The following is a 17,862-nucleotide window of genomic DNA, read 5'->3' as shown; positions in this document are numbered from 1 at the left end:
GTAATTCCAGGGAAAAAATCCACTCTGCGAGCTTAATCCAAAGAGAACAGATGCTCGTGGTGAGAGAGACGCGTGCATCCAGCAGTGATGGAGAACGGGAACCATCCAGGATACACTCATCACTGACGACACGGCAATGACGCGGGGCTTAAGTGTGCCCCTCCAAACCGATCACTTCCCTCCCCGTCGCTCTACAAATAGTCCGGGCTGCTGTGATAGAGGCCGGGGTTGTTCTTTGAGATTTCGTGAAGCAACATAGAGCTCTTTCTTTACATGTTTTGTTAGTTCACTCTCACTGGCATGATGCTGCCACACTTCCTGGAACAGTGTTATAAAATGATCAAACGAAGAAGGCTGAAGGTAAGTGACAAGCTAATATACATACACACACACATAACACATAGACGTGCATACATACACACATGCTCACACAAAAAAACACACACACGCCACACTCACCCACAGAACACATAGACATGCAGGCACACATGCTCACACAAAAAAACACACACACACCACACTCACACATATAACACATAGACATGCAGGCACACATGCTCGCACACAGAAACACACACACATGCACATATACACAACGCAGACGTGTACACAGACACCACACACACAACACATAGACATGCATACAGACATGCTTGCACACACATACACAACACAGACATGTACGTTTGTGAGCTTGTGTTTATTCGGTGTTTGTGACATACACAGAACACACACAAGCTCCCAAACGTACAGACACTATATGCTTTTTTACAATCTATGGCATAAAGATCCCTTTGACATACATTATAAGGATATTGCTGGTGACTGAGGAGTTTTGTGAACATAAAGAGTTTGTAGAACATTAAGGTGACTTTCACTATCGTATTGTGTGGTTCATTAATTTTGATACAGGGTCACACCATTGCCTTTTCATGAAAAAGTGACATCTTTGGTGTTGAGCTCCTGCCTGCGAATGGGTATGCCTGCAAATTCATAGAATGCAGAATGTATAGTGAAAAAGTGTAATTCTGCTCTGTGCCCTCCTTTTATTCTATCCAATGGCTCCCGCACACTCAACTCACCTGTAATAAGTTATTACTGTTGAACATATACCTCAATTTCTTATTACATGTGACTACAAGTGTCACATCTAGACTGTGATAACAAAAGTAGACATAGGCTTGTACACAGAGATTGTGAGCATTATGTATCATATTCTAATTGTTATTATTGTTGAAGGTGTTGATTGGCCCTTCCATTCCTCAAGGTAGACAGTGTCCTATTGTGCTTGATGTACTTGCATATATGGTTCACGCTCCACCTTTCTGCGTTTCTCTTCATCGGGGACCTGCACAAGTAAAGGTGACACGCTCTTATATGGAAGTGAGCCTGTTCTGTAAGTTGCTTCGGTCTTGACACCTCAGTCACCAACGTCTTCACCAATCACCAATCATCAAGGAAGTGTTCACTGAAAAGTCAGAAAAAACAGAAATGGCCTCTTGTCCAATAATCCTGATTTTGGGCATTCACAGCTTGAAACTGCTTATCATGCTGTCCGCACACCCTTTTTTCCTGTCCACTCCTACAACCGAGATACTTTGTATGACTCCGTATCACTAAACCAGGTTCACAAAAGTACTTACACGCCTAATTCAAACACAGGTACTAAATAAAGGCATTGGCAAGAGCAAAATCTCAATCTTGGTTCACAATAACAGAAATAGTGGAAATGTTCCCTTGCAAAAGCAATTTAATTGCATAAAAATGCCCCCAATGTGGTGGAATTTCCATATGAGGATATGTGCGCATGGGGTGATTTATCTTTGTTCCTAGGTAAGACCAGCTGCATTCATTGGAGAAAACCCACAAACTTGCTAATCTGTGGGGGTGCAAGCATTTTGGAAATGCAGTTTCCCATCCAGAAAACATTTATGCCTGCCATGGGCAGGAGTAAATGTTTTGGGGTTTCTAATGAGGGGGTACAATGATATGGTTGTAGGGGAAAGCATTTTTGTCAAAGGGAAATCCAAAAGTATGCCTATAATTTTTTCAAAATCCTTAATAGTCAAAATCATATTAGTGCATTTCTCCGTTTTCTAATTGCACTTAGGTGAATCACGGCAACTAACCCTAAGCTGTTTACATGATTCTTTCAAGATAAGTGTTCGTCTGCAGCTCCTCTGTAAGTATGGCTTCTAAACTGAATCCACAAGAAATACGATATACTTATTTTGTAATACCGTGTGAGTCCCTTTATAAATCTGAACCAAATTGGGTAGATTCCTAGTTATGTTACTTCGGGGCTATCTTTTCGAAATGTAACATATTTTTGAAGGGGTCTAAATGTTATTAAAGAAAGAAATTTTGTCGATGTGCATGCAAAATCTCACAGACAAGTTTTGCATTTGTGTAGAGCAAAGATTAATTGAGAGATGTATGCCAGAATTTGCAGAAGACACGCCTTGTGCCAGAACATATCCTTGGTATGGTTTGGTGTAAACTTGTTGAGTATTTTTTAGAGACTTGTGTTTAAAAACACCAACAATCCAGACTTGAGAAGGCTAACCTTGGCATACCTCTGCCATTAGTTTTGAGAACTGATAACAAGAATTGATTGGCTGTTCATGATCTGACATCTGCAGTTCGGAAGCCAAACCTTCTCTGATTCGATGAGAAGTAATATTGTGTCACTCTCTAGCCAGGCTTACATGGTTTGTGAAACAAACACATGGTTTATGAACCACAGAAATCTGGTCACAAACTGATGTTTGGAAAATGCCCCAAATTATGGCCTGCCCTAAACACATCTTACAGACTGGAGCACAGTGGTTCACAAATCAAGTGCATGTGTGCATGGATGGATGTGGTGTTTGTATAGTGAAATCTTTGAAGAAATACAGCAGAGCCCTGGAGAGGGTCAAAGGCAAAGATACCATCAAGCAAACATGATTACAACCACATAAGGTTCAAGGCCATCATTAAGCGCTGTATGATCCAGGGCCATCTGTCCAGTGGTTGTGATGACTCAGCTCATGAACAAAGATTGGTTCACAAACCCAGAGCCTAAGTCCCGAACCAAAAGCCTCATTAGAGTAATCCTGGCCCACCGTGGTTTATGAACCTCTAGACCTGGTTCGTAAAACTGAAAAAAAAGACAAATTACAACATCTATATAGATACCTTCCCCCTCAAAAAATAATAGAAATAATATAAAAACTAAAAAAACACAGTGGTCTGCCAAATGCCCCTTCGTTTATCTAGAGTGGGAAAGAGGGAGAAAGATTGAGCGAAAGAAAGAGAGAGAGAGAGAGAGAGAGAAGGCTAAGACTGCCCATAGAAAGCCAAGAAAGTAGGCAGAGAGGTCGAGAACAATCAGCTGAGACAGAGGCATGTGGGAGTTGATACCATTAAAAGACTGACAGTTTGGACAGTGCAGAAATATTCCGCATTGCAAAACTAACATAGTGATATATGGCAAAGGACATCTATTTGAAAATATATAGCTGCATGTGGACTACGGTGCGCGCGTGGCGCCCTCATGCTGCACTGCTCTTCCCGAGTATGAGTGACGAGCGCTTTGTGCTGCGTGCACTACATACAGCGCTAGAATACAGTAGCACAATGACACACACACAGGGCTGCAGCCCCGCGGGGTGAGGTGCACGGTTGTGTGCCGTCCTCTCAGACCGCCCGGGATGGGACGCACTTCATACGGAGCCGCGCCCCAAGCCACGCTCCACAGACCAGGCGGGACGCAGCCGCTGCCCCGGAGCGAGGGGGCGCCCCTTCCTACCCACGCTGCGCGTATGCGCCGCCTGTGAAGGGACAGCTTTCGAGGAAGGGCTTCCTGGCACGTGAGAGCTCGAAGCGTGGCTGGACTTAGTTAGCGAAAGGAGGCGCTACTTTCCAGGAAGGATTAATGTTTGCCCGGAGAGAGGCTGAGGCGTGGAAGAAGCACTTTCAGCTTCTCGCAGCACGGATGCCTCTACGCACGCCAGAGCCCCAGACTCATTGAGGAGGTTGCTTCCTCCGCAGGGCGTAAAAGCACTCGCACTCCCCTCCACGCGCCGCCCAGTGTGCAGAGGAGGGTCGAGTCCCTATGTGCTCGTGCAGCACAGAGCTCCGTGCACAGCCAGCGCGCGTGAGGTGCGCCGGGGCTGACTGGGGATGCGCACTCTGACAGGTGAACTCACACACGTCCGCGCGCTGCTCCGTGCTGATGCCATGCCTTCTCTTAGTGATGCACACACCCCGTGTGCGTGCGGGAGGATGTAGAGCTGACACAGGAGCGAGGGGGAGCTGCTGGCATGCCGGAGCCCGCCCCAACGCGCGGGGCTGCCGAAGTTCTGTGCTGACTGGGGGAAGTCACTGCAAGTCAAAAGATGCCTCGTCCTCTCTCTCTGATGGGGACTGCAAAAGCACTTCACCGCCGGGACGTGTCGGGGAGCTACGTCGGGCGTATGGCTGACTGAGCACAGAGTAAGTCGGAATATCAATCAATTCATGTGCTGACAAAAGTCAATTAGGTGTTTGCGTGACTGTATGGGTGTGTGTGTTTAGATGTATGTGAAAATGCATGTGGCTACTGACACTGATGCACATGGAAATACAGTTAATTTTAAATATACCTGTCTGCCTTCGTAGTACTGTAAAGAAACAGGTTTTACAATTGTATCGCGTGTGTATTTGTTCGTTTTGTGTTCCAACATGTGATTCGATGCATGTTCTTTTTCGGTAAATAGGAAACAGGAAAGGATTTAAACGAATCATTTCACATCTTATATAGTAAAGTCACTCTTTAAATAGATATTAAGATACTTTGCATTCAAATTGAATTGGGACCAGAGGCATATCGCATGCTAATTGTGTTCTCGTAACTGCACTTGTCAGTTGTCACTTCCTTTTGATGTTCTTTTCTGACAGTGAGTTTCCTTTCCTCCTTCTGACAGTCCCATCCAATGCTATGATCTTCGATGAGGTATACAAGCACATGCCACCGCCATGCCGATTATCTCTGGAGGTAGCGAACAAGATTATAGTAACCTTAGCTACACCTCCAGCAGCACCTTGAACCAGTTCTTCCCGGTGGCTGTAGAGTCACAGACCATCAAAGGGGTCCACTATGAAAGGGCTTGGAGGATATACCGCCCCGAAGATCTCTATACAGCCGACCAGAAACACGAGCTCATCGTCAACGTAGGAGGCATCAGATACTTGGTGCCGTGGAGCACCTTGGATGACTTTCCCATGACCAGGCTGGGGAAATTGAGGTTCTGCAGCAATTATGAGGAGATTATCCAGCTGTGTGATGACTACGACGAAGACACCAATGAGTTCTTCTTCGACCGAAACCCATGTGCTTTCAGCATGATCATGAGCTTCCTGGCAGCAGGGAAGCTGAGGCTTTTGCGAGAGATGTGTGCCTTAGCCTTCCAGGATGAACTCAGGTACTGGGGCATTGAGGAGTCCAACTTGGAGCAATGCTGCCTGAGAAAATTGTTTCAAAAACTCGAGGAGTTAGCGGAAGTCCGCCAAGAAGAGGAGATGCAGAGGAACAGGGAAACTATCTGTGTCTTGGACGATGACACGCGGATGGGTCAATTTATGACCAAACTGAGGGATATGGTGGAAAACCCACAGTCAGGACTGCCTGGGAAAATATTTGCCTGCCTCTCCATCATTTTTGTGGCCACCACGACTGTGAGTCTCTGCATTAGCACAATGCCAGATTTAAGGGAGGAAGAAGACAGGGTAAGTTCCTCTTAATCACATAAATCTGTAATTGCTTAGTGGTTCTGAAGAAATATAATTCTTGCTAAACCAGCAAATAGCCTCTTGAAAGAGACAGACGATCATTTCATATAAGTGGTATAAGAGTTCACCCACTTGACTAACATGAAAGCTAACTGTTCTTCACTCAAATAAAAGCCAAAGTGACTTTATTGAGATTAAATCTAACTTTAGTTAGTTGAATTCGAAGATACAGTTCTGTAATTTGTATAAGAGCTAACCTTATGTGGGTTGGATAAAAACCACATTATTCCTGTTTGGGTAGAATAATTATTTTACCTCATCTAGACAAAAGCTAATTATTTGTGGTTGTGATCAAAGCTTCCTTTTATTGATTGAAATCAAAGCAACTTTATTTGACTGGAATTATACACGTATTATACACATACTTTTTGTGAGTTGGACCAATACTTTGTTAACCCAGCTGAAAACACTGTAACGTTTACCTGGTTTAAATTGAAGTTAAACTTCATTAAGATCAGAGCTAACTTTACTTGAACGACTCAAAATGTAACTTTACTGTATTGAACATGAAGCCAACCTCTGAAATAAAGGTAAAACCCATAATTGAGATCAAAGTGCAAAATACTTGATTATGATCAAACCTAACTTCATTTGAATGAGACTCAACCCTGCTTTGCCCATTCGAGATCAAAGGTAATTTTTATAGATTGAGACCAAAGCCATCTTAACTAACCCTGGGCGGAGTTCGCGGAGTTGCACTACGTGGAACTCTGCGAAGTGCAAAAAAACCTCTGCCGCACTACGTGGAGCTCCGCAAGCGGCGGAGTACGATTTAAAAAAATGCCATTAGCGGTGATTGCACAATGCCGGATCCTTGTTCACACTGTGCAATCATTGCGAACGGCATCATGCACAGTGTAAGCGGTCCCTGCTTGCCTTTTCTGCTGCTTGAGTAGATTTTTACTTGAGCAGCAGCTTTCTCAATGCAAACGGGCTGTTTCTCAACGCAAGCGGTTGCGAGCATACGTGACCGCTCGAAATGAGAAACCGGACCCCTCCGCGTTGAGAAATCTTGCCAGGAGGTTGATTTTCCACGCTCTTGCTCGCCAATTTGATGTTGGCGATCACAAACGAGGAAAAATCTCGCGGAAGGTTGATTTTCCTCGCTTGCGGTCGTCAACTTGACTTTGACGAACACGAGCGAAGTAAAAAACTCCGCTCCGCTACACGGGGCAAGTTTTTCAGAACTCCGTGAGCTGTGCATAACGTGGAGTGCAGAAAACTACGCAAACTCCACAAGCGGAGCGGAGTTCACCGCTCAGGGTTAATCTTTACTTGGTTAAGATCAACTTTATTCAATTTAATCAAAGCTTTGTTTCTTGACCGAAATTAAAGCTGTCTTTATTGAATGCAATAGGAGTTACTTTACTTGCAAAAAATCAAATGTTTGTTTTGATTGTGTTTATTATTAAAGTTAACTGGTTGAAATCAAGCCATCCTCATTTGTTTGCCATCAAAGCTCAACATTACTTAATCGAGATCAAGCCACATTAAATTCATTGATATGGATCTTAATTTTACTTCATCAATATGAGAACTAACTTTGCTTGATTGAGGCGAGAGCTACTCAACCGAGATTACAATTGGCTCAAAATAATAAAGCTACTTCTTTTTGTTTGCATCAAAGCTAACAAGAATCTATTAAGGACACATTTAGAGATGTGATATCTCACTGAATGAAACACAAATCAGATTTTCAGAATATCAACAAAGAACTTTGACTTAAGTTGGCGTGTAATAAGAGTCAGGGGACATTAAGTGAGAGTGGAGTTAGGTTTTCGGTGGCTAGTATGAAAAACAACTCAATAAAGCTACATTTCCACGATTTATATTGAAGAAGGGTACTTTTCTGAGCTGTGATATTAGCTTTAACAGATTGAGATAAAAGCAATTGTTTTGCTTGATTGAGATTAAGTTTGCCATTACTGTGATCATATATCAGTTCACCAAGCCCTCAAACTGATAACTAATTCCAGCTGTTACCAAGGGCCACCAAGGGTTTTGTAATGAGGAGAGGAAGTCCTCCATCACATCTTATGGCATGCTTCATCATCGGGATTTCCTCTCATCCTCATCATATCATTGTGTTGAGATGGGCTCAACCACATAGTGAGAGCTCAAGGTAATATAATTAAGGATTCATTTTTTTGAAACATAAAACAATAGCTTTATTCTTGCCCGACCCGAAAGGATTCTAACAATTAACATTACAGGATGGTAATGAGTTTGCACTGATCTGCCATCCTCAAATATTCCTTTGTAAAAGAGTAAACTAGTCTGTCAAAAAGTCTAGTACGATGCTCAACTGAGGAAGGAAGTTTCAAAGAAAGAAGCGTACTATATGTTCATTAATCTATCACTCAACACTTGGCGTTCGCAGGGTGGAAAGATATCTCTTCTGAAAGCTGTATGCGGATATCTGGCTAACAAGTCGGGTTCAACAAGTCTGGTGAAATACGTAGGAGCAAGCATGTTTGTGTACTGTGCTATGCAATAAGCACAATACTTCACAATTGTCTCTCCTGAGAGCCCTGCACAGATGTCATTAGAACATTGCAAATGTTATATTGCCACCTCAAAAATGAGCAGAATATCTTGGTGCTTGAGAATTAAAGTATACAGCTTAGGAGTCAGTGACATTAAAAGGAGTGTTTTGTTATGCCGGGTACATGTAGGATAAAATATAAGATACAAAAACATCGAACATCCAGGTTGCAGACCTGGAGTGCGACTGTTCGAGGGGTCTGTTGTCAGTAAGGGATTAGCTTCCCCGACCAATGATCACCAGTTCAGTCTTAGCATGATTTAGTCTTAGCCAGTTCTTCCTCAGAGAAAAGGGGATTTGGACTTTGCCCATTCACATGTGTCACTCGTCCCTCCCCTCTTTCCATTAACCAACCCCACTACCACACATTACACAGACTCATTTTCTGGAGAAAAAAAATGGCACAGCACAGTACATTAACAATCATTCATTGCACAAGTACACCCACCTGTGGGCGGCACACTTATTGATAAGACCTTAGTTATCAGTTCAGTAGTAAATTGATTTTTATTTAGGGGACACTCTTTGGTATCGGGCTTAATCTTGCTACTAATATCTGCTTAATAGCCTGTTCTGTCCCAGGCCATGCCACAAGCTCAGTGCCTGCCTTGAGTCTTCCCTTGTTCATCCCATTCTCCACCAGGGACACCACCATCTGAATCCCAAGGACCCCTCGATCAAGGTACCCCCCTTGCTTACTCTTGTGCCGTGACCTTGGAAAGTGACCATCGACCCTCTGGCACTCAGGTGTTTGTGACTCCTGCTGTCTCTCCATCGGGCTCTACGTGTGGGTGTGTGTCTTGTGACCTGCTGTGATGAAGAAATAGGGGCAGATCCCTATTTTAAGGTGATGCCCAATCAGGAGATGTCTCCTTTTATGCCAATTTTGTTCCCGCCCTGCTGCCGCAAGCATTTAGGGCCAAGGCATATCTTACCGCCTACCATTCTTCTGGGCTCTGCGCAACTGGCTCCTGCTCCTCGGTCCAGTTTAGGGTCTCGGCCCCTGAGGCCTGCTGTGCTGACTGGGCCTTCGTTGAAACAGGCAGCAAATTAGGAAGAATAAGGGTGCCATAAAAATAAGATCATAAAACCCCGAACTGTGATTTCATAAAATTGTGTGCTGTGGGACTAGACAAGAGTTGAAGAGTGTCAGGATAGGGCAGATCCATATGGCACCCCAGGTGAAAGATTGTTGAAGGATAAAAGGAAAGTCAAGAACTTAATAGAAAGGGTTGTATGTATGTATGTGTGCATATGGCATTTCTATAGCGCAAACCTAGCCCAATGGCTACAAAGCTTCATACATGATCAAAAACGATCATAAAGTGAACAAGTAAGAGGAAAGGAAGCTGGGTGGTAGATGGTTAATGCATTGTGATGTGGTGTTCTCTAGAGTGGTGAGCCTTCAACTCGTTCCTAAATTGGAACACCATTGGAAGGATCCTGATGGATCATAGATGGAAAAGGCTCACTTCTTGTTTTTATTTTTACACACTTTTTAGTGTGTTTTCTAATGGTGTCCTGGCTGCGGCTGTGCTGAGATCCAGCAGAGACTGGAGGCTTGTATACAAGATACGCGGGCTTCTGGTCCTGATGGCTTTCTAAATGATGCAGCTAGTTTTGAAAAGGGGAACAACCTTTACAACGCAACTTTTACAACGCACTACACTTACAACGCATTTTTTACAACGCAACATCCACTACAACGCATTCCATTACATCGCATGACACTACAACGCATTTTTAAAAACTACCTTTACAACGCATTCCATTACATCGCATACTACCTTTACAACGCATACCATTACAACGCATAATATTACACTACACTATCCAACACTTACCCTACTGTTGCACCCCCTGGAGTTAGAATAGTAATTTTTACCCCTATACTATCCAACACTTACCCTACTTTTGCACCCCCTGGAGTTAGAATAGTAATTTTTACCCCTATACTATCGAACACTTACCCTACTGTTGCACCCCCTGGAGTTAGAATAGTAATTTTTACCCCTATACTATCCAACACTTACCCTACTGTTGCACCCCCTGGAGTTAGAATAGTAATTTTTACCCCTACACTATCCAACACTTACCCTACTGTTGCACCCCCTGGAGTTAGAATAGTAATTTTTACCCCTATACTATCCAACACTTACCCTACTGTTGCACCCCCTGGAGTTAGAATAGTAATTTTTACCCCTATACTATCCAACACTTACCCTACTGTTGCACCCCCTGGAGTTAGAATAGTAATTTTTACCCCTATACTATCCAATACTTACCTTAAATGCAATGTAATATTATGCGTTGTAATTGTATGCGTTGTAAAGGTAGTATGCGATGTAATGGAATGCGTTGTAAAGGTAGTTTTTAAAAATGCGTTGTAGTGTCATGCGATGTAATGGAATGCGTTGTAGTGGATGTTGCGTTGTAAAAATTGCGTTGTAAGTGCATGTGTTGTAAAAGTATGCGTTGTAACGTCATACATCCTTTGAAAATGGTGTGGTCCTGTACGGGGAGCCATTTGAGTTCCATCAGGATGGGGGCAATGTGATTATAGTTGTTCAGGCCCTGGCTGAGACCTTCTGTAGCATGTCAGATGCCTCCGCATAGTAATGTATTCTATGTATGGCCATGGTGAGTGTCAGTCTCTAATTGTCATGGTGTGGGGGAGGCGGGTGTGTCAATGACTGTGTTTGGCAACTTTAATGCTCAATGTAATCACCAATATCCAGTACTGTGCTTTGTGGGACAGTGTTAGTGTGTGCATGCCTGCCAGTCTATTGTTTTGAAGTCATTGTTCTTTTATTGTTTTTGTTCTCTTTTGGGTGGAAGTCGGCCTGTTGGCGCCTCAGGGATCTGGTTGTGTGCATGTGGTCATGTCCCTTTTTATGTATCCATTTAGTGAGTATGATGGTCTGTCACTGCACCATAATCACTGGTATTTTGCTTTCTATGAGGAGGGCCACTGGAATGATGTGATTGTGCGTCGGTGAATTTTTTTGCATAGATATACATTTCCCGCATTTGTCACATAATCCATAATTTGCTGTGTAGTCTGCAGGTTGTAACAAAAAGATTGTTGTTTTTAGCTCAAACGGTTCAAAAGTTACTAAAACCTCATTGATATGTGTTGCCGCATGGTGGAAGAGCCTTTGCAAATGCTGGCTGATCAACTTTCTTGTGCTATATTTGGGTGTTAAACTGGTACTAATGAGGTGTAACAAATGCTCAGACGGTGTTGAAAAATATAAAAATGACAAAATAATGAAGAAATATTATTGTAAAATGTGCGCCATTAAGTTGCATAATTTGCCACTTCTTGCCGCATAATTTACTCAGACCTGCCACATAATTTGGCCCTCCCCTGCTACATAATTTCAGTTGCCCTGTCTATGAGTTGTCTTCTCCAGTATAATATCTGGGCTTTCTCTTTCCTTAGTTTCTTTTATTGAGTTAGGCATTTTTCCTTTTATTTCCCAAAGTTGCGGAAATAATTATGTAAGCTATTAAGAGTTTTCTAGGCATCATTGGACCACATGTGTTATGTGTTTACAGAGTCCATCTCTGCCTGTTAAGAGAAATACATGATGAGTCTGGAAACAGAGTGTGATGCATTCTCATGTCAGAGCAAGTGTGATATTTTCCATCACACTCCAGCTGATGTCAGTACAAGGCCAATATCTTGCTTTTAGACAGTGCTTTTTAGCACATTTTTTCAGTTGCTAAGGGCCTGCTTGGGGTGCTCTGGGGGGACAAACAGAATGTATTGGTCGTAGTGAAATCTGATATCGCTGGATTTTAAGTCGATCAGTTGTGCTAAATTTCACTTAGCATGAGTTTTGTGATGAAAATGTTGCACAAGATACAGATTTTGGTACTTACTGCATCAAAATCCTCACGTTATGCTTTCAATCATGCATCTTTTCACCTGTTAAAATCTGGCAAGTTTTATTTGACAAAATGTATCGCATGTGGTGCAGTAAACCATTCATAGTTGCAAACCCTGAACAAACTTGTGTTGCACAGGAATTGCGATTTTAACAGAGCGCCTGTAATCATTCCTTAAGGAACTCTGTTTATCAACCTTGGAAGGATGAAAAGCTGAGTTGACTGTGCCAGGATTTGGCATGGTGACATACAGATCACACCTGGTGATGTCAACAATGCACTGCAATACCTTGCTGGCTAACCTACGGACAGCAGATGTTTCTGTTTTAAAAATAATCTGCCACTCTGGTACTATAACCCATACAGTGACAAACACATAGACAATTCGCTGAAATATACCGCAGAATATCTCACCCTGTGCTGCCTGCCTCCCCCGGATTCCATGCTGTGGTATCTCCCATCCCCCAATGCACTCTTCAGTCTGGTCCAGCTGCAACAGCACCACAGAAGCTCTCAGGATTTAGATTAGACCATTGTCTGGAGGATTTCATTCTCGTGAACACATGTTGAAAGGCTGCAAGGATTGAATCTCAGAGCGGAGCTGCACTGACAATATACTATTTCTGCATATGCAAGGACACGCCAAGGGGCGTACACTATGAATCTTTGGGGCATGCCTGCTCTCAGACTTTCTCAGAATCTTTCTTGCTGAAGAAACTATTGGTATGAAGTTTTTTACTAGTGGTGGGTTAGCACCATTATTATCCACACATTTTAATTTGGGTTATATCAGGCGTATTTCCATCAGTCGAATTTGTTACATTGTATTGTATTCCCAAAGCAGAATTTGGGTCACTGCTCTGTTTTCCCTTTTGTTTTGGCAACTCTTTACATATTACCTGGTCATAAAAATAATCACTTGCTAAGCGAGTTTTTTCATTTAATAAAAATGTCCATGTCGATAGTAGGTATTTCAAAGGTCTTAAAGATGGGAGATCTTAATGCCACTGTCTCAAATTATGTACTGACCTTGTTTGAGGACAAAGAACGGGAAAATGCTGTTAATATTCCAACTAATGTATTCCCTCCCTGCTCTAGGGCACATAAAGGAGGTGCTTTGCTCCTCGAGGCATGCAGGGAGCAAGATTTAATTATCCTTAATGGGAGATTACAGAGTGATATTCCAGCTCACCCCACCTATATTACAACAACAACAACTACGAAAATTGATTATGTTATCATCTCATATGTGATCTTGCCCTGATGATTGGATTTAAAAGTGATAAATAATACTTGGAGTGATCATAATCTATTTGCTATGAATGGAACACCTGATGAGGTACACTCATGACAGGTCCCTGATGATGATGACGTGTTTGTTATTGCTGTGAACAGGAGGATATTATGGACCAAGAAAGATAAGCAATCGCTATCAGAAGAATTTAAGAAAATTACTGAAAGCCTTCCCCCATAAGCATGGCTACCGGTTGATTTATTCAAGGAGCATATGGAAACATTTGTGAGGGTAACCCCGAGTTTGGTAGGACCCCATCTATAAAATCCATTAGGCAGTCGAAAATGTTCAATATGTTGTTTGTCTTCAATACTTTTATTAATCACCTACAAAGAAGGCAATATACTTTTTACACCAAAGAGCATAATAAGTGGATCTCACAATTGAAAAGAAGAGGACATATGTAGGTAACAATAAAAAAAAATATTTATCTCTGATGACATCTGGGTAAAAATAACTGAAGCAGTGAAATTTAAAAATCAAAAAGCCTTTTGGAAAATATTGCGGAGAATATTGACTCTTTCTCTCAACCCAAGATAAATAGTATCACTGGCATGGAATGGCAAAAATACATAACTTCTCTCTGTGCGTTGAATATTCAGATGGAAAGTAACAATGTAACGGAGTCCCTAGATGAAATATCAGATGGGAGATGCTCTCCGCTGCTTATAGACAGGAGGTGTTGCATTATCTTAAGGTTGTCAGGAATACAGGTGCAAGGGGCCCAGATCAATTCTATCATTACTATCATAAAATTGGATCTGTACCTATGGGCATCTTGCTTAGAGGCGCACTTCCCTTACTGTTATTGTACAGGAGTTGTCCCTAGCACTTGGAGGCTCAGTGTTATCTTACGGCTGCATAAAAAAGGCCCTTTAAATATTCCTAGCAATTTTAGACAAATTACCCTGTTGGACGCCACGTGAAAGATGTTTTCTAAATGTGCACTATCTAACCCACAAGAATGGATGGAAGAAAAAATTATTATACCCTTGGAGCAGGCAGGGTTTAGAGAAGCTTACCCGATTTAAGATAATATAACTGTAACACACCCTTATTTTGGAGAAATATATGAAACGAAGGGGGATGCCTGTCTATGCGGCCTATATCGACTATTCAACTGTTTTTGAATGCATAGACAGTCAGACCCCTTGTGTGCCATGGGAATACCAGGGGGATTTCTGAAACTCATTATTGCTCTTTTTTCATGTGATGTTAGGAGGCAGACATGGTATGATCCAAAAATCCCTACCAGAAATGGATTGAAACAGGGATGCCTGTTGGCCCCCCTCCTTTTTTCGCTCTCTATGGCAGCCTTGCCCGTTGTGTTAAGTAAGGTACCTGTTGATGCCGCAAAATTAGGCTCGTATCCCTTAGGCACAATCCTCTATGCGGAAGATATTGTCCTGTTAGACCTGACTCCTACAGGTCTTCAGAGACGTCTTGATACTCTGGCATTACACTCAGATTCTCAGTTCTTGAAGGTAAATATAAATGAAACTAAGGTCATGAGGTTTCGCCCACAGAATATATGTGGTTCTTTAATAAATCTCCCATCGAAGTAGTTTAATCCTACCCTTATCTTGGAAGAAATATGTCAGCTAACGTGACTGACAGCGATCATATTTCACATATATCAAATAAGGCGCTTGCCCAGGGAAATGCACTAAATATAATTTATGGATTAATGAAATAAAATTAAATTTCTATAGCGCGCAGCTACCCTGAGGCCTCCTAGCGCTTTCGGAGCAGGCAGACAGATAGGCACGTCATGTTAGTGCAAAGTACTGAAAAGATGGGTTTTGAGAAGTTTACGGAAGGCCAGTATGTTTGGTTCCCTTCAGAGAGTAGGGGGGAGAGAATTCCAGAAATTGGAAGCATTCAGGGAGAAAGAGCGTCCATCCCATCTAGATCTTCGTACTTTCCTTGGGGTGGCGAGAAAAGCGGAGCTAGAACGAAGACTCCTGGAAGGTTGGTATGGGGTGACCAGAGACTGGATGATGGCTGGGCCTGATTTCCAAATAGATCTATGGGACAGGCACATGGCCTTAAAAAAAATGTATCCTAGCCCAAATTGGGAGCCAGTGAAGATTCCTCAGTGCAGGTTTCGCTGATTGTCTCTGAGGAATCTGGAGAAGTTGGTGAGCTGCACAATTCTGGATCACTTGTAGTTTCTGGATTGTGGACTGAGGGGCGCCCAGATACAGTGCATTTCCGTAAACCAGGCGGGACAGTATAAGGGCTTGCACCATAATCCTTCTCGTCTGGAAAGGGAGCAGGGGAAGGATCTTTCTTAGCATTCTCATTAGGCCAAAACATGTAGCAGAGAGCTTAGTGGCTTCATGATTAAAACAGAGGGAGCTGTCAAGCCACATGCCCAGGCTCTTAATCTGCTGCTTTGGGCCAAGACAAGTCGGCCATATAAGTGCTGAGGAGGGTGATGGAGGTTTGCCCAAAAACATCAATTCGGTCTTGTCCCCATTTAGTTTGAAGTGAGAGAGTTCCATCCATTCGGCTACCACATGTAGGCAAGTACCTAGAGAGCAAGATGATCCCTCAGGGTGGTTTAATGCCACAACCAATTGAGTATCATCTGCGTAGGTGATGATTTTTATGCCAAATGGAAGGACTATCTCTGCCAATGGAGCCATATAGGTGTTAAAAAGCGTGGGGCTCAGGGAGGAACCCTGGGGAACCCCACAGCTAAGAGTCTACTGGTTTGATGTGGCATTTCCCTCAAAGACTTAAAGAACCGATCCTTTAGAAAGGACTGGACCCAGGTAAGTGCCAATTTGTCACTCCAAGATTTTTTAGTCGCTCAAGCAGGATGTTATGATCAACAGTGTCAAAAGCGGCACTGAGATCTAACAGAATAATAGCTGCTGAGCCGCCCTGGTCCAGAAGTCTCCTTGCATCCTCTGTGACAGCCAGAAGGGCCGTCTCTGTCCCGAGCTGAGGACGGAATCCTGTTTGAGAGACATGGACCAGGTTGTTGGATTCCAAGTACTGTACCAGCGTGGAATTTATGTGTCTCTCAATCAGCTTGCTCAGCCAGGGAAGGAGAGAGATGGGTCGATAATTGGCCATATTGGAGTGTTCTAAATTGGGTTTTTTCAGAAGGGCTCTAACCTGAGCACATTTCCAGGCCAGGGGTACCGTGCCAGAAGTAATGGAGGAGTTTAGAGTATCCAAGATAACTGGGCGAATGGCATTAGTGACTAGTGAGAGATAACGCAGAGGAGCGGGGTCCACAGGAGAGGCCGAGGTTACCCTAGTAATAAGTGTATCCAGGGAATCAGCGTCTAACAGAGGAAACTCTCCTAGCGAGCACTGTAGTTCATGGTGCAAATTTCTGATGCTGAGAGCTGTAGACTCAGTCTGATGGGGAAGAAAAGGCAGGCATATCAAACGAATTTTTTGATGAAAATATTCTGCCAGGTTAGTACAACGATCTGGTGCTTCCTCCATTTTGGGAGGTTTATGTGGCATGGTGGAGAGGGATTTAGCGATACGAAAAATCTCTTTAGGTGAGTTCGTAGCTGCACTGATCCTCTCCTCATAAAAGGTGGTTTGGGCGTTTTTGATTTCTGCCTTGTAACTCCTGATTGCCTCTCTGTAATCATTTTTCCTCTCTTCTGCAAAATTCAGTCTCCACCTCCTTTCAAATTTTCTGCAGATTTGCTTAAGCTCCCTTAGTTTAGGGGAAAACCATGGTGCCGATTTTTGTTTGAATATCTTGTGAGAGGGTTTTTTGAGAAGTATTGTATCCAATAAACTTTGGATCCATAGATTGAAGTTATTATTTGCCATCTTAGGGTTAGGATCACTATAGGGTCTGGTGGCATCAAGAACTGTGGTCCATTGGCTGATGGAGAGATTCAACCATTTCCTTTCTAGCGACAAAGTAGCGCTCTGGGGAGGAGTGGGAGCCAAAGTCTCACAGACCAGGGGAATTAATGAGTGGTCAGTCTAGGGGAGGGGGATGGGAGTGCCTACCGAAAGATTCTGCTCATTGCTAAACACAGGATCAAGGAGATGGCCTTTGACATGCGTGGGGGAAGAGCCTTTCTGCTTAATTTGAAGTACCGTGAAGCTTGTTAATAACTCATTGGCCAGATGATTGAAGGGGTCATCCAAATGGATATTAAGATCCCCCAGTATTGTGAAGTTAGCTGGGGTTAGTGCTAAGTTGGCAACAAGTGTAGGAAGTGCACTGAGAAATTGTCCTATGGGTCCTGGGGGTCGGTAGAGCAGTAAACTGGAGAAGGTGCTTGTAGCTGAAAACTCTAGGGAGAAATTCATGCTTTCGCAGTCT

At 43.0% G+C, this 17,862-nt stretch overlaps 1 protein-coding gene across 2 annotated transcripts in view; it reads left to right on the top strand.

The window, feature by feature from the left end:
* Nucleotides 1-233: 233 nt before the first annotated feature.
* Nucleotides 234-17,862, top strand: part of LOC146776460 (voltage-gated potassium channel regulatory subunit KCNG4-like) — a 222,644-nt gene continuing 205,015 nt past the window's right edge. The window contains exons 1-2 of one of the 2 annotated variants that reach the window (XM_085639566.1): nucleotides 234-360; nucleotides 4,950-5,751. In XM_085639566.1, the coding sequence (XP_085495692.1) occupies nucleotides 5,002-5,751 (750 nt within the window). In that variant the 5' untranslated portion in view covers nucleotides 234-360; nucleotides 4,950-5,001. Of the gene's footprint in view, nucleotides 361-3,686; nucleotides 4,480-4,949; nucleotides 5,752-17,862 lie in introns of those variants that run through there. The other variant, XM_085639565.1, reaches the window with a different exon arrangement.

This window comes from Triturus cristatus, chromosome 12 (genome assembly GCF_964204655.1).
Source record: "Triturus cristatus chromosome 12, aTriCri1.1, whole genome shotgun sequence".
In the NCBI taxonomy this organism is placed as follows: Eukaryota; Metazoa; Chordata; class Amphibia; order Caudata; family Salamandridae; genus Triturus; species Triturus cristatus.
Note: the sequence above shows the minus strand (reverse complement) of the source record. Positions and strands in the feature narration are given on the sequence as shown.